At 35.9% G+C, this 26,992-nt stretch overlaps 1 protein-coding gene across 4 annotated transcripts in view; it reads right to left on the reverse strand.

Moving 5' to 3' along the window:
• The window catches only part of BRDT (bromodomain testis associated), a 57,251-nt gene that overhangs the window by 4,728 nt on the left and 25,531 nt on the right, over positions 1-26,992 (reverse strand). For all 4 annotated transcript variants that reach the window (XM_061411236.1, XM_061411235.1, XM_061411237.1 and 1 more), the window contains 10 exons: positions 26,674-26,862; positions 25,894-26,066; positions 25,528-25,817; positions 25,326-25,439; positions 24,766-24,909; positions 17,382-17,440; positions 13,790-13,961; positions 5,798-5,904; positions 2,462-2,667; positions 1,766-1,940 (listed from right to left, as the gene is read on the reverse strand). In XM_061411236.1, coding sequence (XP_061267220.1) covers positions 1,766-1,940; positions 2,462-2,667; positions 5,798-5,904; positions 13,790-13,961; positions 17,382-17,440; positions 24,766-24,909; positions 25,326-25,439; positions 25,528-25,817; positions 25,894-26,066; positions 26,674-26,862 — 1,629 coding nt within the window. The remainder of the gene's footprint in view (positions 1-1,765; positions 1,941-2,461; positions 2,668-5,797; positions 5,905-13,789; positions 13,962-17,381; positions 17,441-24,765; positions 24,910-25,325; positions 25,440-25,527; positions 25,818-25,893; positions 26,067-26,673; positions 26,863-26,992) is intronic.

Here is a 26,992-nt window from a genome sequence, read left to right on the forward strand (position 1 = left end):
GTGACCCCATGGACTGCAGCCCACCAGACTCCTCCATGGAATTTTTCAGGCAAGAATACTGGAATGGGTTGCCATTTCCTTCTCCTGGGGATCTTCTAGACCCAGGCATCAAACCCTGTGTCTCCTGCATTTGCCGGCGGATTCTTTACCACTGAGCCATCTGGTAAGCCCAGTCAACACTACAGCAAAGGGCAATGACTTTTTTCTTCTGGAACTAGTACTTCTGTATGACCTGTGAGTTCACATGACCTTTCCAGGATTACAAAAATATCCTTCATGATAAAATTTATATCTGGCATCAATGGTTACCAGGTTAAGTAAAGAAGGAGAAAAACATTATCTGTAAAGGAGATTAATCAATCAATTGAAACCAACATGCAAGTGACAAATATTAGAATTAGCAGAGAACCCATTAAACAATTATGATAATTGTATTCTATTTGTTCAAAAGTTTAACAGAGTTACTAAAAACATTAAAAATACCCAAATCAAACTTCTAGATATTATGACTAATGTCTGAGATGGGACAACTTCAAGTGGTCTAATACAAAAGTAACTGCAATCACTAAAGATTCCAACTATATAACATTCTGGAAATGGCAAAACTATGGCAATAAAAAGATCAGTGGCTGTAAAGGTTTAGGAGGGAGGGGTGAACATAAGGAGAACAGGGAATTTTCAGCAAAAGGAGAGTACCACAGTGGTTGATGTATGTCATTATACATTTGTCAAAACCCATAAATTACAACACAGAGAGTGAACCCGGATGCTAACTATAGACTTTGCTTGATAAACCAAGATTGACAATGGTGTGGCAATGTTAATTCATAGATTGGATAACAAATGTACCACACTAAAGTGGGATGTTAATGGTGGAAGAGACTGTGATTGGTAGGGGAAAGGGTAGGAACATGTGGGAACTCTAAGTGCATACAGAATATTTACCAAGGTAGATCATAATCTGGGCTATAAAACAAGTCTTATTAGTGAATTTAAAATAATTCAAGATATTGTGTGTTCTAACCACAATGGAATTCAATTAGAAATCACTAATTTTCTATTATTTTCACTAGCTAGAAAATTTCCAAATATTTGGAAAACTAAATAACACACTTCTAAATAATCCACAGATAAAAGGAAGAATTCTATACTTTTTATATATTAAGAACACCTTAAATAGAAATTTTATGGTGTTTTTGTTGTTTTTTTTTTTTTTTTTGGTTTCCGGTTTCATCAAGGTATAACTGACATATAACTTGATGCAGAGTTGAACTAAACACTGACTAAGATGGCATATCTTTTGGCCACAATTCACAGGTAGTTTATAGGTTTTTCAAGAATAACAACAGTAAGTGATTCTACCTTTGTGCCAGGCATTTTCAAATGTGCTTAATACAAGTAAATTCATTTCGCCTTTTACCTTTACAGATAAGGAAACTGAGGCACAAGGAGGTTAAATGAATAGCCCAGGCTCTAAGGTCTATTTAATGGAAGAACCAGGATTTGAACCCAAAGTTCAAACACAAACCTAAAGGCTCGAGGATTGATACTCTATTATTATGCTATGCTTGTGTCATTTAACTATGAGATTTTAATTTTACTCTCTAATTTTAGAATGAACTTGATCCTCACTAAAGAAGTAACTCCTCACACTAAAGAGGTAATTGTTACTGAAGAACCACCTAGAATACATCTTTGGACATGTAAAGACACTGCCCTGTTAAATCTTTCCTTTGTTAGATTCAGTAAACTAAAATTCACTTACTGCTTCTCTTCTCCTCCGCTCTTGCTCTTTCTCCCGTGCTAAATTTCGGTCTTTCAGAAGCCACAGTTTGTCTTTATCTTGAGCTTCCTGTGACTGCTGATCTTCTTTTTGTTCTTCTTCAAGACACTTGTTTTGCATTTTATTTGGAAAAGATTCTAGAGTGAAGCCATGGTCCCTTAAGAAACAGTAAAGTGAAAAGTAGGTTTCAAGCTCCTTAAAACTTTTTATTATGAAGATACATTTGTCAAATGACAAATATAAAGCAGTGTTCTAGATGTCCTTCTTCATATGTTATGACATTATTTTTTAATATTTCTGATGTCAAATTTTACATAGGGCAATATATGTTAACAAAGAGAAGGTTTTGGAAAATTATGACCAAAGTTTACCATTATCTTCTTATATATAGAATGGAAACAATATTAAGACATTTCTGGAAAATAATGATACCATTATGATTTAGTAATATTAGTATTTTTAATAGCTTCTTTAATCACTTGATTATTTATATCCCCTTTAAAATAGGTATTACTACTTAATTTTTAAAAAATCAGTAAAAATTCACTTTTCTAAATATAATTTGCTCAGTGGTCTACTAAATAGCTGAATATAATCACTTACAAAAAAGAAATTTAATATATTTAAAATACATGTCTGTATCTCCCCAAATCTCCACTAATCCAAATAATTACAGACCTCTGATTTTCTTGAAATACTTTTGTTTCCTTTGTATTCTGTTCCAGATGTTTCCGTATTAGTTCCTGTGTTCGAGCTCTTACTTCCTTTTCTATTGCTGCTTTTCTAAACTGGTTGAAGAGCTCATCTGATGATTTCAGTACACCTGATGTTTTGACCGGTTTGCCTAAACTTTTCCAAGAATCTGCATTCTTGATCTTTATATCCTAAAACAAATATTTGATTCAGTATACATCTAAAGATGTCAACTATTTGGAAGAAAAATATTATTTTTGATAAAAATCAAAAATAAAGATTCCAAAGGCTTTAGGTAATTTTACTAAAGTTAAAGGTTACTAAAGTAGAAAAAAATAGGATAATAAATTAGCTAAATTCAATTATTTATCTAAGACCAAATTAAAACAGCATGCGTGACAGTTATTTCAATTTAATGTGAAACATATGTTAAGGGTATGATAATCTATAAAGAATATAAAAATTAACTGGTCACTGTAATCAACACATTTATGAACAAGGTCCTACTGTATAGCACAGACAACTATAATCAATACCCTATGACCATAATGGAAAATGTGTGTGTGTATGTATTATATATATATGTGTATATATGAATCACTTTGCTATACAGCAGTAATTAACACAACACTATAAATCAACTGTATTTCAATATAAAAATTAAGTTACAATCAAAAAAAATTATTCTATGCAAAAAATAAAGCAAGTATACAAGTGATTAATCAGAGGCAAAGTAAGATGATGGCAAAAAGACTGTAAGAAGTAAGAATGGTACAGTATTTGTTGAAAACCCTCTGACATAGCTTTGTTTTCCTTTCTTTGGTATGAAGAAAAGAATTAACTGCTTGTGATCGCTGTTCTTAACTGAAACAGGCCAAGGGAAAGAACTGTGGCTGACCAACAGAAATGTATGTAGTTGAAAATCTTCCAGTACCACATTTTTTTAAAAAAAGTAAACTTTTAATAATATATTTTATTAAAGGAGTCAAACATCTTTCCTCACCTCTAACACACACATACAAACCTTCACCATTGGTCACCCAGTTGTATTTATGAAGTCTTTCTTATATGTTACCTATAAAACCTATTTTTGTTCCTACCCATGGAATGGGCTAAATACTAGTTTCACACTTCACTATTCTACAGAGTCAGTTAAAGAATATTGCCTGCAGATAGAGACATGAAACATAACATGGTAGTATACTTAATAGGAAATAAAGGGAGGATGAAACCAGGATGAAACCCTGGTCTCTGGTTTTGTCCTTAAAATGTCTATTTAGCTGCAATAAAATTCTGGCAGGCCCTAAAACAGGAAAGTTCATATTTGGGTTTGGAGTATGGGACAATTTTTCAGATATTACAGAGAAGAATAAGATTTTGAGGTGAGAATGGAAAGCATTCCTCACAGAAGGAAAAACATAGGCATATGCCTAAGACGGAAAAGCTAAATTGGAGTCACAATGTAAAGGTGCTTAATCTTCATTTTGAAGTCAAAGCTAGAAACTATTGAAGGTTTCGTATATAATAATTATACGATCAGAGCAATACATCAAGAAGTACAGTTAAAAGAATGTTCAAAGCAGAATGGGGACTTCACTGTGGTATAGTGGATAAGAATTTGCCTGCCAATGCAGGGGACATGGGTTCAATCCCTAGTCTGCGAAGATTCCACATGCCACGGAGCAACTAAAGCCGTGTACCACAACTACCATGCCCATGCTCTAGGGCCTGCATGCCGTAACTACAGAGCCTGCATGCTAGAACTACTGAAGCCCATGTGCCTAGAGTCTATACTCCACAAGAGAAGACAATGCAATGAGAAGCCTGAGTACCGCAATGAAGACCCAGTGCAACCAAAAATAAATAAATAAATAAAAATAGATTAGAACAAAGAGGGTTTCAAGTCAGTCTGCATTATAAATATTACAAAGAGCTTACATTGAAGGCAATAAGGCCTGGTCTATGAGGTAGAAGTGGAAAAGGAAACATCTTGAAAATAAAAGCCAATGAGTTTAGCAATTCCTTGACTTCAGGAGACTGAGAAATCAAAAAGGATTAAAACTCACAGGATGCCAGGTCTAGAAGTATATATCTGAGTCATCTGCAGAGAGACTGTAACTGAAAGCACCACAGTGGATGTTCAGAGAGAGAACTAGTAGAAGACCCTGACTTCCTCACACCTTCAAGACTTTGGGAGGGACACAGCAATTTTAGACATCATTGATTCTTCTGATAGGGCAAATTACAGGGATGGGGCAATAGCTAGATTCAAGGTAAAATTAAGGCAGTGCTTTTCAGTTGAGGGTGATTCTCCTTTGCCCAGGGAAGACATATGGTGATGTCAGTAAAGTTTTTGGTTGTCAAATATGGGTGAAGAAAAGGGTGTTACTAACATCTAGTGGGTAGAGGTAAGGGTCCCTGTGAAGCATCCTACAATGTATAGACCATACTCTCAACAAAAACTTATCCAGTCCAAAATGTCGATAGGAAATGATGGAAGGAAGGAAGGGAGAGAAAAAAGAGGGGATATGTGAATATCTCATTCATGGTCAGTTTCTGACAATTAGTTTTGAGAGTCACTTTGACTGGAAGGAGATCAAACCAGTTCTCCTAAAGGAAATCAACCCTGACTATTCACTGGAAGGACTGACGCTAAAGTTGAAATTCCAATACTTTGGTCATCTGATACAAAGAGCCGACTCATTGGAAAAGACCCTGATGCTGGGAAAAATTGAAGGCAAAAGGAGAAAGGGCGGCAGAGGATGAGATCGTTAGATAGCATCACTAACTCAATGGACATGAATTTGAGTAAAATCCGGGGCACAGTGGACAGGGGAGCCTTGAGTGCCACAGGCCATGGGATCACAAAGAGTCGGACACAACTTAGTGACTGAAAAACAACAACTATATTCAAATGTCTAGAATAGTACCTGATGTATCTAATGTATCCCAAACATCTAGAATACTTGTTGAAAGACTGATCAATGTGTGGTCTGAGATTAAGTGCCCAGAAGACTCCATGAGGAAATCACCTACAACAGATTGTAAAAGCTAGTTTTATAACATGTTTTAAAATAAGGATAGCTGGCAAATACCAGCATTCTAGAATTTGAAATTAAACACAAATATGAGGACTGATGGTAGAGGGTGGGGAAAGGTGTTGCTCACAGTTTAACTTCTGTTTTTTAACAAATAGGCAAAAGTTAGTCTTAAGAGATCCAAAATTCATTCAAATTAGCACTTAAAATACCTCTGTGCCATTTCTATATTCAATTGTAAATTTCTTCAAGATCTGTGAGAAAAAAATAACATTATTCTTACCTTTTGCACTGGAACTTGACCTTGATATTCTGATTCTAACATCACTGTGTCATTATCACTGGACTGAGGCATCACAGTTAGGCCATTCAGAAGTTGTTCAGAATCATCTAGATGCACACATTTTTAGAACAGTACAGTCAAGTTAATATATTTCATCTTGATTCTCCACAATTAGACATTTTCCCCCTTTCTATGTTAGAAACTACGAAAACAAAATAACCAGTTTTTTTTATGCTTCTTAATTTTGGGGTATCATTAGTTGGAGAATTGTAACACTGAAAAATAAACATTTTTCACTGGAAATTTTACCTCCCTATATTTCTTTTTCTTTTTTTTTTTTTTTGGCTGGGGGGTGGGGAGGAGTCAACATAAAGTATAGCTGACATTTTGGATGGTTTGCCTTGAAAATGAACCGAAAACATGTTATTTTTGATATTGACTCAAGTACTGCATTTCGGACTCTTGTTGATTATGAGGGCTACTCCATTTCTTCTAAGGGATTCTTGCCCACAGCAGTAGATATAATGGTCATCTGAATTAAATTCACCCATTCCTGTCCATTTTTGTCCACTGATTCCTAAGATGTCGATGTTCACTCTTGCCATCTCCTGCTTGACCACATCCAATTTACCTTGATTCATGGACCTAACATTTCAGGTTCATATGAAATATTCTTTAGAGCACTGGACTTTACTTTCACCACCAGACACATCCACAACTGAGTGTCATTTCTGCTTTGGCCCAGCTGCTTCATTCTTTCTGGAGTTATTGGTAATTGGCTTTTGCTCTTCCCTAGTAGCATACTGGACACATTTTGACCCGGGGGGTTCATCTTCTGGTGTCATATCGTTTTTCCTTTTCGTACTGTTCTTGGGGTTTTCACGGCAAGAATACTGGAGTGGGTTGCCATTTCCTCCTCCAGCGGACCACAATTTGTCAGAACTCTTCACTATGACCTGTCCGTCTTGGGTGGCCCTGCACGGCATGGTTCATAGCTTCATTGAGTTACACAAGCCCCTTCGCCACGACAAGGCTGTGATCCATGAAGGGGTTTACATGCCACAATAAGTGGAAGATGATCAATGTATGGCATACCTGAATAAATAGGAAGTCTGCTCCAAGCCTATTGCTGAAAGCTGAGGGTAGAGGGGATCCTACTTAGTAAGCCTGTGCTTCAGAATCTGGCTAGAAAAGCCTGGAGTAAAGTAAAATGATAAAGGCTTAAGGATGTAACTCAGAGTACTATCAATATATACAGCAGGCAGATAAAAGTAGGTATCTGTAAAGAACATTCAGAGATGTTAATGATCAAGAGAGCAGTGTCACAGAAGCCAAGTATATCAAGGATCTGACTGAAAAACAACTTCATAGGAATGCCCTCTGGCACCTTAAAACACTACAAAACTCATCCTTCATCAGACATCTGTTATTCATCTGTGTTCCAGGTCTGTCAACCTGGACCCATATCCAGTCTTGGGTTACGGACTGAGCCCCAAGGCGTATACACCTTTAGTTACTAAAACTTGGCATATACTCATCTTTTGAAGACCTGCTCACTCAACCTTTGTGCTTTCTTTCAACTTTTCCCTTTTTCTATCGCTTAATTTTTTTGTATCACTTTAATAGCTTAATTTTTAGCCGTCTTCTCTGGTCTCTCTTCCCCATCCCTCCAACTGGCCTACACAATACTGGCAGATTAACTGCACTTAAGCACACGCTTTGTTCCAGAAATCTTCATTGGCTCCGCACTAACTATACCATTACAATTAAGTCCAAGGTCTCTAGAAATCAAGGTTCTTTATGACCTGAACCTGATCTATTGGCCAAAAAGTTCCTTTGGTTTTTAAGTAAAAATAGAAGACACATTTTTCATTTTCACCAAGCACTTTGTTGAACAACATATTCACCATTTTGTTCTACTACCTTCTACCATTTTTCAGGTGACTTCATTTCCAGGTTACTTTTACAGTCTTCCAGGGAATTGAAATTTTTTCCATTAAGAGAATTTTGTAAAGACCAAAATAAATAGAAGATTATGCTTTTTCTGAGGTTCCCAGGTGGCACAGTGGTAAAGAATTCCTGTCAATGCAGGAGACGCAAGAGATGAGGGTTTGATCCCTCGGTCGGGAATATCCCCCAGAGTAGGAAATGGCAACCCACTCCACTATGCTTGCCTGGAAAACTCCATGGTCAGAGAAGCCTGGTAGTCTACAGTCCATCATGTTGCAAAGAGTCAGACATAACTGAGCACACACACACATGCAGGTGTGTGCTATATGTTAATTCCAGACACTTTATGTCAAGTGCTGTTTTCAGTTGGTCTAATTGGAATCATTTGGTTTTCTGGAAGGAGCTCATAATAGAGGACACCCTTCCAATCCCACCACATATACAACATCACCTTCTTTGGATGAAGACTGGTCTTTGGTATGGTGGGGAGACCACCTGCAATGCAGAAGACCAGGTTAATCCCTGTGCTGGTTCTATCCCTAGGTTAGGAAGATCCTCTCGAGAAGGAAATGGCAACCCATTCCAGTAGCCCAGCCCGGAAAATCTCATGGAAAGAGGAACCTGGTGGGCTACAGTCCATGGACATGCAAAAGAGTCAGACACAATTTAGTGACTAAACAACAACAAATACAGAAATATTAATCTTTCAAGGAGATCAGGTAATTTCCACCTTCTTCACCTCCTTAAATTTTACTTTCATTTCTTTTAGGGCAAATTGTTTTTACTTTATACCAAAGATGAGCACAATAAAGGACAGAAATGGTATGGACCTAACAGAAGCAGATGATATTAAGGAGAGGTGGCAAGAATACACAGAACTATACAAAAAAGATCTTCATGACCCAGATAACCATGATGGTGTGATCACTCACCTAGAGCCAGACATCCTGGAATGCGAAGTCAAATGGGCCTTAGGAAGCATCACTACAAACAAAGCTAGTGGAGGTGGAATGGAATTCCAGTTGAGCCATTTCAAATCCTAAAAGATGGAATTCCAGTGGAGCTATTTAAGATCCTAAAAGATGATGCTATGAAACTGCTGCACTCAATATGCCAGAAAATTCAGCAGTGGCCATTGGACCAGAAAAGGTCAGTTTTCATTCCAATCCCAAAGAAAGGCAATGCCAAAGAATGTTCAAATTACCACACAATTGCCCTTATTTCACACGCCAGCAAAGTAATGCTCAAAATTCTTCAAGCCAGGCTTCAACAGTACACGAACTGAGAACTTCCAGATGTTCAAGCTAGATAGACGAACTAGAGATCAAACTGCCAACATCTGCTGAAACATCAAAAAAGCAAGAGAGTTCCAGAAAAACATCTACTTTTGCTTTATTGACTATGCCAAAGCCTTTGACTGTGTGGATCACAACAAACTGGAAAATTCCAGACCACATGACCTGCCTCCTGAGAAATCTGTATGCAGGTCAAGAAGCAACAGTTACAACTGGACATGAAACAACAGACTGGTTCCAAATTGGGAAAGGAGTACATCAAGACTGTATGTTGTCACCCTGCTTATTTAATTTATATGCAGAGTACATCATGCGAAATGCCAGGCTGGATGAAGTACAGCTGGAATCCAGATTGCAGGGAGAAATATCAATAACCTCAGATACGCAGATGACACCACCCATATGACAGAAAGTGAAGAAGAATTAAAGAGCCTCTTGATGAAAGTGAAAGAGGAGAGTGAAAAAGTTGGCTTAAAACTCAACATTAAGAGAAACTAAGATTATGGCATCCGGTCCCATCACTTCATGGCAAATAGATGGGGAAACAATGGAAACAGTGACAGACTTTTCTTTTCTTGGGCTCAAAATCACTGCAGATGGTGACTGCAGCCATGAAATTAAAAGATGCTTGCTCCTTGGAAGAAAAGCTATGACCAACCTAGACAGCATATTCAAAAGCAGAGACATTACTTTGCCAACAAAGGTCCATCTAGTTAAAGCTATGGTTTTTCCAGCACTCATGTACGGATGTGAGAGTTGGACTATAAAGAAAGCTGAGCACTGAAGAATTGATGCTTTTGAACTGGGGTGTTGGAGAAGACTCTTGAGAGTCCCTTGGACAGCAAAGAGATCAAACCAGTCCATCCTAAAGGAAATCAGTTCTGGGTGTTCACTGGAAGGACTGATGCTGAAGCTGAAACTCCAATACTTTGGCCACTTGATGTGAAGAACCGACTCATTTGAAAAGACCCTGATGCTGGGGAAGATTGAAGGCAGGAGGAGAAGGGGACAACAGAGGATGAGATGGTTGGATGGCATCACAGACTTGATGGACATGAGTTTGAGTAGGTTCCTGGAGTTGGTGATAGACAGGGAAGCCTGTCGTGCTGCAGTCTATGGGGTTGCAAAGAGTTGGACATGACTGAGTGACTGAACTGAACAATCACAAAAAAGCAGAAATTGAAGAAAATACAAGAAACTGATCCAATTGAAGACTTAGTCAAAGCCTGACATTTTATAGACAGGATGTTAAAATAGGAACAAAAGACCATTAAATATAAATGTGTACCCACACACCCACAGCCATATATATATATATTTGGCTGCACCAGGTCTTAGTTGTAGCACATGGGATCTTTAGTTGTAACATGTGGGATCTAGTTCCCCGACCAGGGATTGAACCCAGGTCCCTGCATTGGGAGCATGGAGTTTCAGCCACAGGACCACCAGGAAAGTCTCCATAGACCATTCAGACCGCAATCTTTCCATTATTTTTCAGTGTCTGTTCTTCTTCAAAGCTATCCCCACCATTTTCTATGAATTTGCTATAATGAAAACAACCTTACCCTATCCAAGTGACATTCAGTTCAGTTCAGTTCAGTCGCTCAGTCGTGTCTGACTCTGCAACCCCATGAATCACAGCACGCCAGGCCTCCCTGTCCATCACCATCTCCCAGAGTTCACTCAACCTCACGTCCATCGAGTCGGTGATGCCATCCAGCCATCTCATCCTCTGTCGTCCCCTTCTCCTCCTGCCACCAATCCCTCCCAGCATCAGAGTCTTTTCCAATGAGTCAACTCTTCGCATGAGGTGGCCAAAGTACTGGAGTTTCAGCTTTAGCATCATCCCTTCCAAAGAAATCCCAGGGCTGATCTCCTTCAGAATGGACTGGTTGGACCTCCTTGCAGTCCAAGGGACTCTCTCAAGAGTCTTCTCCAACACCACAGTTCAAAAGCATCAATTCTTCAGCACTCAGCTTTCTTCACAGTCCAACTCTCGCATCCATACACGACGACTGGAAAAACCATAGCCTTGACTAGACGGACCTTTGTTGGCAAAGTAATGTCTCTGCTTTTGAGTATGCTATCTAGGTTGGTCATAACTTTTCTTCCAAGGAGTAAGTGTCTTTTAATTTCATGGCTGCAGTAATTTTGGAGCCCAAAAAAGAAAGTCTGACACTGTTTCCACTGTTTCCCCATCTATTTCCCATGAAGTGAAGGGACCAGATGCCGTGATCTTCAGACACATTCAAATCTCTCACATTCAAAATTCAAAACAAAATAATCTCTCTTCTAGTCTTACAAAAACAAAATACCTATCTTTCTGTTTAAAGCCATAGCCATCTTCCCATTCTCTTTACCAACAAACTTCCTAGTAGACTGGTTTACATTCAGATTCCATTACTTCTCAATTTATAAGAATCTGCCTCTGCCTGATCACAATGGCCACAAAAGAAGCTTTTGTAAAAGCAAAAGAAAAAAAAAACAAAAAACCCGCAAAAACAAAAAACCCAGCATATCATATTGCCAGTTGTAACCTTCTCTCCTTATTCCTCATGGTACTTTAATGCTTTTACTGGACTGATAACTGTGATGATTTCCTCCTAAAATGTATCTGCCGGGTTTCTATTATCTATTTCTATTATCTATTCATTTTTCCTTTTCCTCTAGGTTTTGATTACCTCTTGTTTTAACTTATTCATTTTTTTCTACTTTTACTGAGGGAGTCTGGTTACCTAGAATTTGTTCTTAACCTTTCTCTTCCTGCTCTGTATCTTTTCCTTCATTCTTATGGCTTCAAACAGCTTCTATATATTCCTAAATATAGTTCTTGTTACACCCTGTTAGTTCCAGAAAACTATTTCTAGTTATATATTTCCAATTAGATATTCTGCAATATCTTAAATGTGGTGGTGCTAGTGTTAAAGAACTTGCCTGCCAATGCAGGAGACTTAAATTTAAATGGGTTTGATCCCTGGGTGGGGAAGATCCCCTGGAGTGTTGAGGATATGGCAACCCGCTCCTGTATTCTTGCCTGGAGAATTCCATGGACAGAGGAGCCTGGTGGGCTACAGTCTATAGGGTCACAAACAGTCAGACACAACTGAGGTGACTTAGCACACAAACATGTCTGAAATGAAAAATCCCTTTTATTTTCAAGCCAGCTATTGGAAGACACTGATTCTAATAAAGCTTAGTAATTCTGCCACAGAAATATCTAATTTAGCCACAGCCTTTTTGTACTTACTGCCTTAGTTTTGGTCATCATAGTTTCTTTCCTAGACTACAGCACTCAGCTTCTTTACTTGGTCCCAACTATATCAGAGCATCTTCATCTTAGTTCATCCCCTATATAGCAAGCAGCAATCTCTTCCTAATGTAAAATCTGATTTTGTCATGCTCTTGTTTGAATCTGCTCATTGTGTGCAAAATAAAAGATCCAAATGTAGCGATGGTATTTAAGATAATATATGACTTAGAACAACTACCTCTTCAGTTACTCTCCTGAAGACCTTAAAAATATTTTTTTCTAAAAAGAATGGATATAAATATTTCATATTTTGGATCTTATTTATTCTTCTTCCTGGGATACCCCCCAGTGTTGCCTCTGATATTTTCTCCCTTATCTCCACTCCTCCAGTCAAGAGCTATAACTCAAGTTAAATACAAAATGGAATATCTAACACAGAACAGTAGGGAGCTTTTACTAGAAGCAATAAAGGAGGACCATCATGTTCCTCCTAATCTGTGCTTCAGTAAAACATCTTAGAAATTTCTTCTGCTTTGGAGAAACTTCTGCCCTTGGAAGGTCAAATGGAAACCAGGGAGCAGTCTAGACAGAAGGAGACCTGGATATGGTATGTTCACATCTGCTTCTAGTCTAGGCCTGAATACATTTATCAAGGTTCAGGCACCCCATTAGTTGGGCTCACCACTGTCAGAGAAGCATCTCCCTGTGTCATACATCCCCAGGAGAACCATGATGAGAAAGGCGATACCTTCACTTCTGACAAGACTAAGAGATGAGACAATGATAAAGTCAAATGAATCTAACTATAAAAATTTCTAGTTTTGGAAGATGTTTTTGGTAAATGGGAACTACCACTAGGCAAGTATTTCTAGCTCAAGTTTCTTTAACTGTAAACTGTTTTTAATGTTTATAACTATTTATCTACCTCTAGAGTCTCTAACAATCTTTTCCCCATTCTAATCTACCTTTCCAACCCACAGAGACATCATGGAAATTAGAGCAACATTTCACAAGTCTGCTCAGAGCTTGCTATGTCTGACTCTACGACCCCGTGGACTGTAGCCAACCAGGCTCCTCCATCCATGAGATTCTCCAGGCAAGAATACTGGAGTGGGTTGTCATTTCCTTCTCCATGGGATCTTCCCAAACCAGGGATTGTAGCCGGTCTCCCGCACTGGAGGCAGACACTTTAACCTCTGAGCCACCAGGAAAGCCCATGAACTACAGCAGTGACAGGTTTTTATGTATGGCCCATATGCCAGTGTATATACTCTATACGAAAGTAAGTTGTGTGTGAACTGTACATACAATTTTCTTTCATTCAAATGTAATGAATACATTTGGGTATAAAGGAATATGCTTCAGGGATTATTTCTACCCTAGAATTTACTAGTTATGATTTTCAGTATTTCAGATACATAATATTTAGGATGACCTTGGCATTTTCATTTAGAAGTCAACTGTTCAATCACAGCTATTTACTCATTAATTTCTTACCTAAAAGAGGCAGAATTTGTAAAGGTGAAATGTTTTCCACACTCTGTGAATGTTTTGGTTCTTGATGATTAAACACTAATTGGTGGTGGTTTGGTGGTGTTCCATTTGAACATGCAGTCTGATGAACCAGGCTAGTTACCCCAGAGGTTGTATCTTGCACAGAAGACTTTACCTGTTAAGACAGAGTTAAACAAATCTTTCAGAGCTTTAATCACAGAAGAAGTATAAGAACAACAACAAAAAAATACAAGAGAATAGAATATAACTTAACACTGTCTTTGAATATGTTATTAAAGTCACATAAATTTATAAGGTATAATTATTGCTATCTTACAAATGAGAAAAGGTTTAGAAAGATTAAACAACTTGGCCATTATATAGCTTTTAAGTAGAGTCAGTCATTAAAGTCTATGGTCTTAAGTTACTAGCATACACAGACTTAACACATATGTTATTAAACAGTGCTGCCTATTTTCAAATGCTTTCCTGTGACTTATTGAAAATAAAAACTGAGCTTTTATACCAAATCTTCGATGGAGGAGCCTGGTAGGCTGTAGTCCATGGGGTCGCTGAGAGTCTGACACGACTGAGCGACTTCACTTTCACTTTTCACTTTCATGCATTGGAGAAGGAAATGGCAACCCACTCCAGTGTTCTTGCCTGGAGAATCCCAGGGACAAGGGAGTCTGGTGGTCTGCCGTCTATGGGGGTCACAGAGAGTCGGACACGACTGAAGTGACTTAGCAGCAGCAGCAGAGACTAATCCACTTTCTTTACCTCCTTTTCCTTAGTGAATTAGTGATATAAATGGAGGGTGTGTTAATTAAAAAAAAAAAATCACATGGTGGTTGACGCACAGATTATCAACAAATTCTGATTGAGTATTCTGTTAACTACTTATTGGGATTCCCTTGAGGCTCAGCTGGTAAAGAATCTGCCTGCAATGCAGGAGACCTGGGTCCAATCCCTGGGTTGGGAAAATCCCCTGGAGAAGGGAAAGGCTACCACTCCAGTATTCTGGCCTGCAGAATTCCATGGACTATATAGTCGCAAACAATTGCACAGGACTGAGCCACTTTCACTTCACTAACTACTTATTAAGAAAAACTATATTATAATAAATATTTAATACTTGGGTGAGCCTTTTATATAGTTAATTCTCACAATAATCCTATGAAAAGAGAGAAAGTGAAAGTAAAACCAGGGTCTCCTGCATTGCAAACGGATTCTTTACCAGCTGAGCTACCAGGAACGCCCATAATCCTATGTTAGTTGCTGTCATGTCCGACTCTGCAACCCCATGGACCGCAGCCCACCTGGTTCCTCTGTCCACAGAATTCTCCAGGCAAGAAAAATGAAGTGAGTTGCCACTTCCTTCTCCAATAATCATATGAGTTTGGTATAGTTATTATCCCCACTTTTAGTTCACAGAGGGCTTGCCTGGTGGCTCAGATGGTAAAGAATCTGCCTGCAATGCAGGAGATCTGAGTTTGATTCCTGGGTTGGGAAGATCTCCTGGAAAAGGGAAGGGCTACTCACTCCAGTATTACTGCCTGGAGAATTCCATGGACAGAGGAGCCTAGAGGACTACAGTCCATAGGGTCACAAAGAGTCAGACACGACTGAATGACTTTCATTTTCACAGTTGACAACAGGACTTAGATGTAACTTAAATGTTCATATTTATTCAGTGGCAAGATAAGTTACAGTGCCCAAGCCCAGGTACCTTATCTGCTAAACTACAGACCCCTCCATTGAATAAAAGGGTTAGGATTATCATTAGTTAATAAGGCATAAATGAAGTGTATGAATACTTATGCTAGCTTGAATAAAATTAAGGCCATAGGAATGTTTATCTCAACAATAATAGAGACCCAAGCCCAAAGTGTTAAAGTCAAATGCTGAGATTTAAATCAGCAAAACATTACTTTATGAAACACATAAGTATGTACATTTATTCATTATTCTATAAATATACTTTCTTTTTATGTCTTGAATAAGCATTAAATTCTTCAGTGAGTGACACTGAGAAAAACTTGGTCACAAACAGATCATAAAGATAGCATTCTATGTGCTATATTGAGAATTATTCCAAAGTTTGTTTATAACTTGACATAATTTTGTTTCCACTAATACCTATGGCAAGATAGATCATCTGGATCTTCTTCCCACTCAAAAACCTTTGAGAGTTAATGCTTACCTAGCAAATTAAATATTAACACTTTATCTAGGTGTACAAACCCACCCCCCATTACATCTCCAAAGACAACTAATCCCATACAAACACCATCTGCTACCATATTTCTCTGAACACACCTCCTATGCTTTTTGACTCACTTCATGCTACTACCTCTGTTTAAAAAAAAGTCTCTAATCAGTATGTCAATATACTAACCATTTCTTCCCTTTCTCTGTAATTTAAAACCTATTTTAAGCATTTCCTCTTCATGTAGTATATGTGTGTGTATATAGATAGATATATATTCCTCCTTCATTTTCTCAATAAATTATGAATATAGATGATTACAGCACTAGCCATACAATCTCTTTAACTGTGTGATTATCTGTCTTATTAAGAGCTCCATCAAGATAGTATTATATTGTGTTCCCCTTGGAGTTAGATATTATTACATAAGCTTATGATCTAATAAAAGGGGTGTTTGTGCTAGTTGCTCAGTTGGGTCCAACTCTTTTCAACCCCATCGACGGTAGCCTACCAGGCTCCTCTTTCTATGGAATGCTCCAGGCAATAATACTGGAGTGGGTAGCCATTCCTCTCTCCAGAGGATCTTTCAGACCAGGGATTGAACCCCAGTCTCCTGCATTGCAGGTGGATTCTTTACTGTCTGAGTTACCAGGAGCCCTTAATAAAAGGTGTTAGTTGCTCAGTCGTATCTGACTCTTTGAGACCCCTATGGACTGTAGCCTACCATGTGCCTCTGTCTGTGGGATTCTCCAGGCAGGAGTACTGGAGTGGATTGCCATTCTCTTCTCCAGGGGAATAATAAAAGGTATATACCTATAATTCTGTATTTGAAATGGGTACAAAGGATTAAAAGTTTTATGAGGATGACAACTAGAATTAGTAGTAAAAGATAAAATTACTTTTACCCTTTTCAAAGCATATCAACTACTAATCAAACATAAATGTGCTAAAATCAATAAATGGTAATTATAAGTTTTAGAAACTCTGACTACCACTGCCCTACTTGGGAATTTTTGGGGAGAAATTCCACCTTACTGTGCACACCTTACTGCATGCATACGGGGACACCAAGACTCTCCTTCTGTATTTAGAGCCTTAAGACTTAGCCAAAACTGTAATTTGTTCTACTTACAGTTTGATGTAATATTAAAAAAAAATACATCTATTAGAAAAATGCAGCCAAATCATTTCACTATTCTATCTTTTTTATGAAGAAATCTATGAACATCTAAGTGAAAAAATGAGTGACAACACAAAAAAATAAGAAAAAATATTTTTAAAAAATGAGTGACAACTCTTCATTTAAATAAAATCAAACAATTATAACCATTTAGTTATAACCCATATAATCTTAAAATTCTAAGGTAAAATGAAGAATTAACTTACCTGTAATCTCTCTTTAGGAGAATCATTCTGTTTTACTCCAGTAAATTTAGGAAACATTTCTGCAAATGTATATAAAAATACTTTAATATTTGCTAACTTAAAAATCATCTGAATTGTAGGTCTTGCATATTAAAGTGATTTTAAGAAAACGGTCAACTTCTTAAATCAAGAAATTCTTACACTTACCAGGTTTCTGCCCTCTTGGAATCAGTCAAAATTTCTAAAGAGATACTTGCTTTGAAAAGGGATATTTTCTTTTCTACCTAATGGAATAAATATCTCCTCACAAATTTCAACTTGGATTATTAGGCAAAAAGAATGATGTGTTACTTTAGAGTAAACCGCTTGAATAAGTGATAGTTTAAAAAGAAACAAGTTACAGCAGAGATAAGGGTTTAAACAAGCAGTACCATTTATACTAAAACCATCTTTTACCAAATAGCCATTAAGAGGCTTAATTAAAATAATTAAGAATTTACTATAAGAGAAAGGAATGTATCTGAGAGAATACAGTCTTATTAAAAGTGAAGCTATTTGATTAGGCATGATAAAGTCTGCTCTGCTTGCTAAGCATTATAATAAAGATCCCATCTAATTAATACTCTATTTACTTCTGCTCTATCTGACAGCCTCAACTACATAGCAACAAATGGCTTTTATAGTACTTCCTTTACCTTTAGAAATACCTTTACAGGGGACACTGGCAGTAGAGTAGATATTAAAAGAGATCTCTCTGACATGGTGTTCATAAGTTCTTCTTTCTTGATCCTACAATTCATTTTGGTGCTATCCTCCCCAATCACAAGCCTAAGTCAGTGTGGTAAAGCACCAAACTTGTAGTTAATGCCTTGATCCATCTCTCCAAGCCAGCTTTCATGAGCCACCTGAGCATCATTTGCTTCAGGCTTCAGAGCACCAAGGCTGGTCAACAGCAAATCTTATTCAAACTTAACATTCTAATTTTAATAGTTACCTTCTGCTTCCTGAAATGCCATCAGTTTCCACTGGATGTGTTACTGTTCTTTCCTAAAATGTTTGATGCTGGACATTGTTAAAATTGCTAAATGCCACTCAAGGACGTGCTTTAATTTAAAAAATTTAAGTATTTAAAATGACATGAACCATCTTAATGTCACTCCACTAAATATTATTTTAAGTGTTAGGGGTTAGGTGGAAAGGGAAGGCAAGAAGACAGACTGCAAAGACTGAGGGTATAGATTCAGGTAGCTTTCACATTTAGGAGAGAAATTATGATTTCAGCTTTGAACAAAAAAAAAACAAAAAACAGACTTCATTAATATGATCATATATGTACATCCATATATCTATCTTAATTATCCAAATATGCACCTAAACAAATTATTCAATGATATAAACTCTTAACTATAATAAAAATACAACATACCACATTAGTGTTGTGATGAAAAATTTAAGGGCATTATCTTAGTTTTCTGATATAAAACTAAAGCTCACAACTATTACAAAAACTATCACCTCAAAATCTAAAAACATGAGCAAAAGGCATCAAAGAATTTTAATTAAAAACAAACCCAACACCAAGTACAGGATGCCTCAAACAAGTCTTACAGACTATAGATATATGAATAATGATAGCCTAAAACTCAGTATTTTGCTTCTCCTTCTATTCTTACATAGTTGACTTTCCAGAAACAAAATAAAAGTGCATATTTCTGTTTGTTTATAAGTTCCTGGCCTTTGGAATTAAAAGATATATATATTTATTTATATATATAAATATATTTTCACTGTCAAGCTTAAGACCACATTTCAATAAATGAAGAAGCCCTCCCAGGTCTTAATAAAACTGAGCACTACAGTGACAACATATACACTTGTCAACCAACTTTTCCAGGGAACTGTGATAACATACCTACCTTATGAGGATCCAATTGGATAAAATATGTTAACTACTGAACAAATGAATATTTTGCACAGTATATAATGTGTGCTATTTTCATATTTCCCTAAAAACTTCAACATAAAACTCTGATTGAAAGTTTTCACTTCCAACTAAACAAATTTTAATCACAGAATCAAAAAGAAGAGAGATCTAGGGTTAACTATTTGATTGAAGGATTTGTTAATAATATCCATCATCTATCAAAGCACTGAGATCAATGCTCCAGAGATACCAAATATTATCAGCAAGCCAATACTGACTTAAAAACTTGATAAACTGAATATGAATATAATACCATACATAATGTAAAACCAGAATGTAATACCATTATAGCAGAAAAAAATTACTGAAGATTTTTAAATTAGAAAAACAAATCACACTTCTGTTATAAAGGACTGGGTACATAAAAGTGATTGGAGGTCATTTCCTTATTTTATTGGAAAGAAAGCATATCCAGAGATGTTAAATAATCTGCCCAAGTTTATCATATAATATTCTGTGAATAAAAATCAAGCACTGTGAACAAAAAAATTTTGCCCCCTTTAAAGAATGTTTTGAGCATTTTCATCTAAGTGTGTGGTACTTATTTTAATATAGAACAAACTGATTATAAGCTGTCTCTTCCTTTTACCAAAGTCATTTTAACTAGAGTTACAAAGTGGAAACAAACAAAAACGCCTAGATTGGTGGTTCTCAAACATGGCAGCACATTAGTCACATGGATCTTTTGACACTGTATTTATCTGGTCCCACTCTCCAATTCATATCTGGACACTATTTTTAAAGTTTTACAGGTGATTTCTAATGCACTACTGCCAAGGTTGAAAAACATTATTCTAGACAGCCTGTTTATTCAGTAAGACCCAGTTTTTAAAAGGCACATGACAATTTATCCTATTTCTGAGATTCCTGGCTCAAGTACAGACCTCAATATGTACAAGTTTTTAAGCAAGCCTGGGTCCCTGAATTTATCCTTCTGGGGCTTTAAAAACACCTTAATTGATAGGAAATTAATGAAAGTTTAAAATACTTAAATGATGAATACTAATCATTTCTCTTAAACTTTCTAGCTTGAATGGTGAAAAATTACTCCAAACTGTCATTTCATGGCTTCCCTGATAGCTCAGTTGGTAATGAATCTGCCTGCAATGCAGGTGATCCTGGTTCGATTTCTGGATCAGGAAGATCCACTGGAGAAGGGATAGGCTACCCACTTCAATATTCCCTTGTGGCTCAGCTGGTAAAGAATCCATTATTTCATACTTCCTGTATTTACTAAACCATCCTCCCCCTTAAAAGGTAAACTAAAATCTAAACTTTAACCAAGGTTTTCCTTTCTTCCTTGCATGAAAAAAATAAAAACAAACTGCATCATTGTCACTTCTACAGAAGACCTGGCTTATATAGCTAAAATGAGAAATGATTCTTTTATTCCTACTTTTAAGTCAGTGTAACTAAGAAAGTTAAAAAAAAAAGGAACAATTGTTACTTAAGGAATTTCATAAATTTCACTTTCAGAACATTACACTGAAGCCAATAAAAGCAAAAAATCCAAAATATGAAGTGATAAATTCATTTTGTCTTAATCAGGTAAAGAACTGTTGCCATAACCATTCAATTTCTTTGTATGTAACTGTTTTAACAATTGAAATGATAATCATTCCTGAAAAATATTATATTCCACACTAGTCAGGTATTTGAACTAAAATCTGGACAGTTCCTAAAGGTATTTCCTACAAAGTTAGAATCAAAAAAGCAGTATTATCTATGAGCTGCTCCATTTGATGGTTTCTCAGTATTATTAAATCTGTTAATACTCCTCCTTATTACATAACTCAAGATAGCCAACCTTTGTTGAATATTAAAAAAACTCAATTGCTTGTGTGTACATTCTAGTACAGCCTAGTTAACATAGGATATATGCATCTGGAATTCATTTATACTGTCAAGCCTATTTGTATCTTTTGATCTGCCATTTGATGATATTTTGAGTTATGAAAAATAGGTTTTATATTTATGCCAATGTTTAATCACTGGCATAAATATAAATGGGATAGGATTTATTATTTTTTTTGTCCATGCCTCATGGCTGTGGCATCTTGTTCCCTGATCAGGGATAGAACCCAGGCCCTTGGCAGTGAAAAGTGCAGAGGCCTAACCACTGAACTGCCAGGGAATTCCCCATCATTGTTCTTGACTTATCAGCACATGATAATTTGCATATGCCAATGTAACTGAAGAAGATAATTTAAATGGCAATATCAAGTCACACTGAAATTTTCAATTAAGTACTGCTTCCAGCCAATAGATTTCTTATGTTTTTCAAAGATATGGAATTTCATGACAGCTCTATCTTAGAACTGATTTAATATCTGGTTTGAAATAATAATTAAAGAATTATTAAATCTTTCCTTGTAACTTACTCCTATTCCATTTAATTAATCCAATTTCTTTAGCCCAAGCAGAATTAGTCCATTTTTTCAAACATGCATAAAATAAGACTTAAGATTACATAGAACATAACACGGAGAAGGCAATGGCACCCCACTCCAGTGTTCTTGCCTGGAGAATCCCAGGGATGGGGGAGCCTGGTGGGCTGCCATCTATGGGGTCGCACAGAGTTGGACACGACTGAAGTGACTTAGCAGCAGCAGCAGAACATAACAATTTAATGTGGAATAACCAGCTCTACCACTATCTATAACATACAAATGTTTTTCAGATGTCACCCTTAAAACATTTTAATATACCTAGAAGAGAATAATACAGCAGTAAAGAAAGCAACTCATAATACAAGAAATCTATAAGGAGAACTTTAAGTCAATACTGTTAAGGAATTTAGAAATTAGAGATCTAATTTAGAGATCTATTAATTTAGAAATCTGTCCTTGATAACAGAAATTGATTGTGACTTGGTTAAGAAAACTGCATATGGTCTCAAGTTGCTATAAAAATCCAGGAAGACAAGTATTAAAAAATAGATTAAGAAAAATTACTGGAGATCAATATTCTTCTATCAGAGAAGAATTTATCCCATCCAAGTACTAACCAGGCCTGAACCTGGTTAGCTTCTGAGATCAGATGAGATCAGGCGCATTCAGGGTGGTATGGCCGTAGACCAGAGAAGAATTTCCCAGAGAAGCTTTCAGAAAAGATGCCACTACTAAAATTTTGAAGAAATGAAATTATACGCATATGTCCTATTTTGAATAATCCAAACTCTTATTTAACCCTAGTTCTGATAATTGAGATATTCCTTTTTAAAGTTTCAGCTCTTGACAAATCATAATAAATTTTAAAGTTACAAAGTCTTACTTATATTTTCAGTTAACTTTTACTAACATACCTAATTTTCACAAATTATTATTTTCTCCGGATCTCCATTTCCCCTCACCCTGAAACTTAAGACTTGGGATTTGTCCATCTGTTTCTTGATAACATCATGTGCATAATTTAAGAATGATAGATGCTTTGCTTATTTTTACAATAGGTATAGCTAAAGATATAGCCTGAATTAATTATTTTTCACAATTTGCAGTGCTTTTACTTAGTTTTTGTTGTTCTCAGGAAAGTTAAAGAAAATGTTGTTAACTTATACACTAGAAATCAAGAGCCTTACAGTATTTTTAAGGGTACAATTGAAGTTAATAGGAGAAAAGGTCCTATCGCTTCATTTACTATTTCATTAAGCAAAGTTAATTACTGCGTAAGTTAAGCATTGCATTTGCAACTTATATATATTGTTTTTCCAATGAAGTACATAGTTGGTTTATAAAACAATGAAAATTTCAAACATAAACAAAAACTCTTATTATCCTATCATTTTAGAAGACAAACTGACCTTAGTGTTATAAATCTATACACTCTTCATACAGTAGATGGAAATGTAAAAATTTGCTTCTTTGATTTTAACAGGTGTTTTTAAAAACACTTCGTTATTTAAAAAAGATGACATCAAACAAGAATGTCAGTCATAAAATAAAAATTCAATAGTGCTTTAAAATTAGAATTCTGAGGCTGAGTTATTCTGTTTGAAAGTTAGGAAAACACATACTACACTATTTTAAGAACACAGTAGATGACATTCTTTCCTTCAAGCAACATATTGTAAGATTCTATTAGAAACTGATAATTCAAATTAAAGTACTTCACTGAAGCACTCTGAAGTACTTTCTGCTAATACTCACGGTCTTTATTGATCAGTAGTCAATATAAAATTAGATAATTTAATAAGAGTTTTATCCTATAAATAAAAGACAAAGTGCTCTAACTTCTTAGGCAATAAATGCTTTATTAGATGAAATTACAAATGCTAGTCACAATTTAAAATACTTTAAAGAGTTTTTCAGCATGTTTTGCTTAAAAGTCAACTACAAGGAAATAATGTATACGGAGTCCTAAATTATTAAAAAATTTTCTAGGATGACAAATTTCAATAAAAGTAAATATTCTGTTTATTCTAACAGAAATGTTTACCACTATATACTTTATAAATCTAAAACAACATGAGGCCATCAGCACCACAAACTAAAAAGAAGCAGAAGTGAAACAATATACTGCAAGGCAGCAGACTCTTAATACCAGACCAAAATAAGAAGGATATTCTTACAAATGGTAAGAATTCCTGATGTGACAACATTTTGTGTGGGATGTTTTAAAAAGAATTGAATCTCATGACAAACAAGAAATGTCTTATTTAAAATAAAGCAAAATTTGAGGCCTAAAAGTGTCCTATATTTGAATGTGCCTTTTGGTGAACAATGATGGAATGCCTCTGCCAAGACCATATCCTGAGGGCAGCAATTACCTGTCAACTACATAAATGTCAATGAAAGAGTACAAACAAAACATGAATGAATAAGTTAAGCTTGATATAGTTGATGATAAACTCTATGAGGTAATATCATACTTTAGCATAACTGAGAATCTGAATTTAAGGTATATTTTTCTACAAATGGAAGATAACCTACAGTGAAGAAAACACTGAAGTGAAAAAAAATCTGCTTTACACCATTTCTAGGATGACTGGTTTCTTAATTCAAAATGATTATCCAATTCAGAATATATTGTCACAACACTGCACACTGCAACATTAGAGTGATTTGATATATCAAAGTAAAAGATGTCCTCAAATAATATTTTATTAAAAGATCAGCATTTTATTCTTTGATATTTTTGGTATTACGATATGAATTATATATTGATATTATCCCACCTTTAGTAAATTATTTTCAACAGTACAAGCTTATTTTCAATATTACAAGCCTGTAGGTCACATATGTATAATAAGAAGTTTCACTTTACACAGTATCTCTTTTAAGAAAAAGTTGTAAGACTGTCAACATGCAATTAAATAAGTGTGGCATCCCACTGTAGATTCTGGGTAAGTAACAAACATTTTTTCACACTGTACATCTCAATATTACATGAGAAATATTTTCCCACAAGCAGAAGTAAGCTAACCTGATTCGGAATCACTGCTGTCTGAAGAACTTGAATCACTGCTACTACTTTCAGACTCTGATGAACTACTGCTGCTGCTACTGCTGCTACTTTCACTCAGTCGGGAACCACTTCCAATGGCCTTGGATGATTGAGTTTTCTCAGCTACAAAATAAGAAAAGACATTAAAAATGGCAGATATTAAACTGTCACAGGAACATTTTAAAAACTGCTACTGGGACTTTCCTGGTGGTCCAATGGTTAAGAATTCACCTGCCAATGCAGGAGACACAGGTTTGATCCCTGGTTCCAGAAAATTCCACATGCTGTGGGGCAACTAAGTCTGTGTACCACAACTGTGTATTGAGCCTGAGCTCTAGAGCCAATGAGCCACAACTACTGAAGCCTGCGTGCCTAGAGCCTGTCCTCCACAACAGTATAAGCCACCGCAACGAGAATCCCATGCACCGCAACTAGAAGAGTAGCTCCACCTTGCTGCAACTAGAGAAAGCCCATGCACCGCAACTAAGACCCAGCACAGCCAAAAATAAATAAGTAAATTAAAAAAAAAAGATACCTACGTTTTGTTTGACGTTTTCTAGAATTTAACTTATTATTGACATCCAGTAACCGCTTTTCCAACTCTAGTTTTTTCTCTGAATGAAGTTCTTCTCTTGACTTCATTGTTCTCTTACCTATGTGATTTAGAAGGGAAAAAAAAAAAGTGAGTACAACCAAAAGAGTGAGTACAACACAAATATTAGACTGCTTTCTAATACATACCATTAGGTTTTAGTGATCTTTTTCTTAGACATCCAGCAACATATTTTTGCAGTTCTCTCAGTGTTGATGATTTCAGTGTTTCAAAGTCTATCTCTATTTCATCAGGGTTGGAATTTCTCAATGAAGGCTCTCTGGATTGTATTATATGAACGACTCGCCCAAGTTTATCTCCAGGGAGTTTGTTTATATCCAAACTCAACTGTCTTTTCTCATCATAGTTCATAGGTTTTGCATTATCTTCATCTTCAGATTTCATAGTGAAGACCTGTGGTTTCTTCTTCTTTGGCAGACTGTAACAAAAGTTAAATTTAATCAAATGTATTTCAGATAATGTTATCTTAATAAGGCATCATTAAAGATACTTACTTGCGCTTGGATTTTTCCTTTAGTTTCACTTGCTTAAACTTTTTCCTTGGATTTTCATCTCTGTTATCAATCTTTTCTTTTTTCTTTTCCCTTTTAGACTTCTCATTCTTTCTCTTTAGCTTACGAAAAGGTACTTGGGACAAAACCTGTAGCTGTTGATGAACAGCTTGAAGCTAATAAAGGAAAAATGCTTTAAACATTAATGATTCTAAATAAAGAGAGCAGAAAAAAATGAAGGCACTCAAAAGTCAACAGTATCCTTTATGAAATTCATTTACTTCAGACTGATATTTCATTTCATAAATTCATCATTTTGAAGGGTGTGTTTCAAAGAATATTATATATTTAACCCATACACTTAAATATTCATCTAAAAACAGACCAAGAATCATTATTTTTCCACGTAGTCTTAAGTCTTAAATCATTGATTTTTCAGGATTGAACTCATAGCAGGTTAACACTTTATCATAAAAGGTAACAAATGTTAAATAAAGATCCCATGCATAAACTATCCAGGTTATGTTATATAAATGTTTCAGTAAGAATCAACTCATTGTGGTTAGTAATATAAATAACAGAATTTTAAGATGTATAGATTTTTGAGTAGAAAAAACTATTAAACATTAAGTATATGCCAATAAGTAAAGTCACAGTTGCTAAGTGATCTAAATATAACAGCTTTTAATCTACTTTTAATCTACAAATAGGATTTTAGATCATCAGCAAGCAGCAGCAGCTCATAGAAAGAATATAAAAACTTCTATCAGTAAAATGAACTACCTGCTCCTGAAGCTTTGCAAGACGCTGAACTCGTTCATCTTCAGAATCACCAGAAGAGTTATCTTCAGAAGAAGCTTCACTACTGCTTTCTCTACCAAGGGTTTTTGTGGTATCTGTTTTGACGTAACATACAGGCATACTCTCAACAGGTTCATCTGGGATCTTTGCAAAATGCATTTCGAAAACATCCTATAATGGAAAATGACACTGTTAAGGGCCTCTGCATTTCTGATTTAATACAGCAATAACATCTTTTAAGAAAATGCACATTTCAGTGTCACTTTTTTTCGGCTGCACTGTGTAACTTGCTGTATCCCAG

This window comes from Bos javanicus, chromosome 3 (genome assembly GCF_032452875.1).
Source record: "Bos javanicus breed banteng chromosome 3, ARS-OSU_banteng_1.0, whole genome shotgun sequence".
Taxonomy (NCBI): domain Eukaryota; kingdom Metazoa; phylum Chordata; class Mammalia; order Artiodactyla; family Bovidae; genus Bos; species Bos javanicus.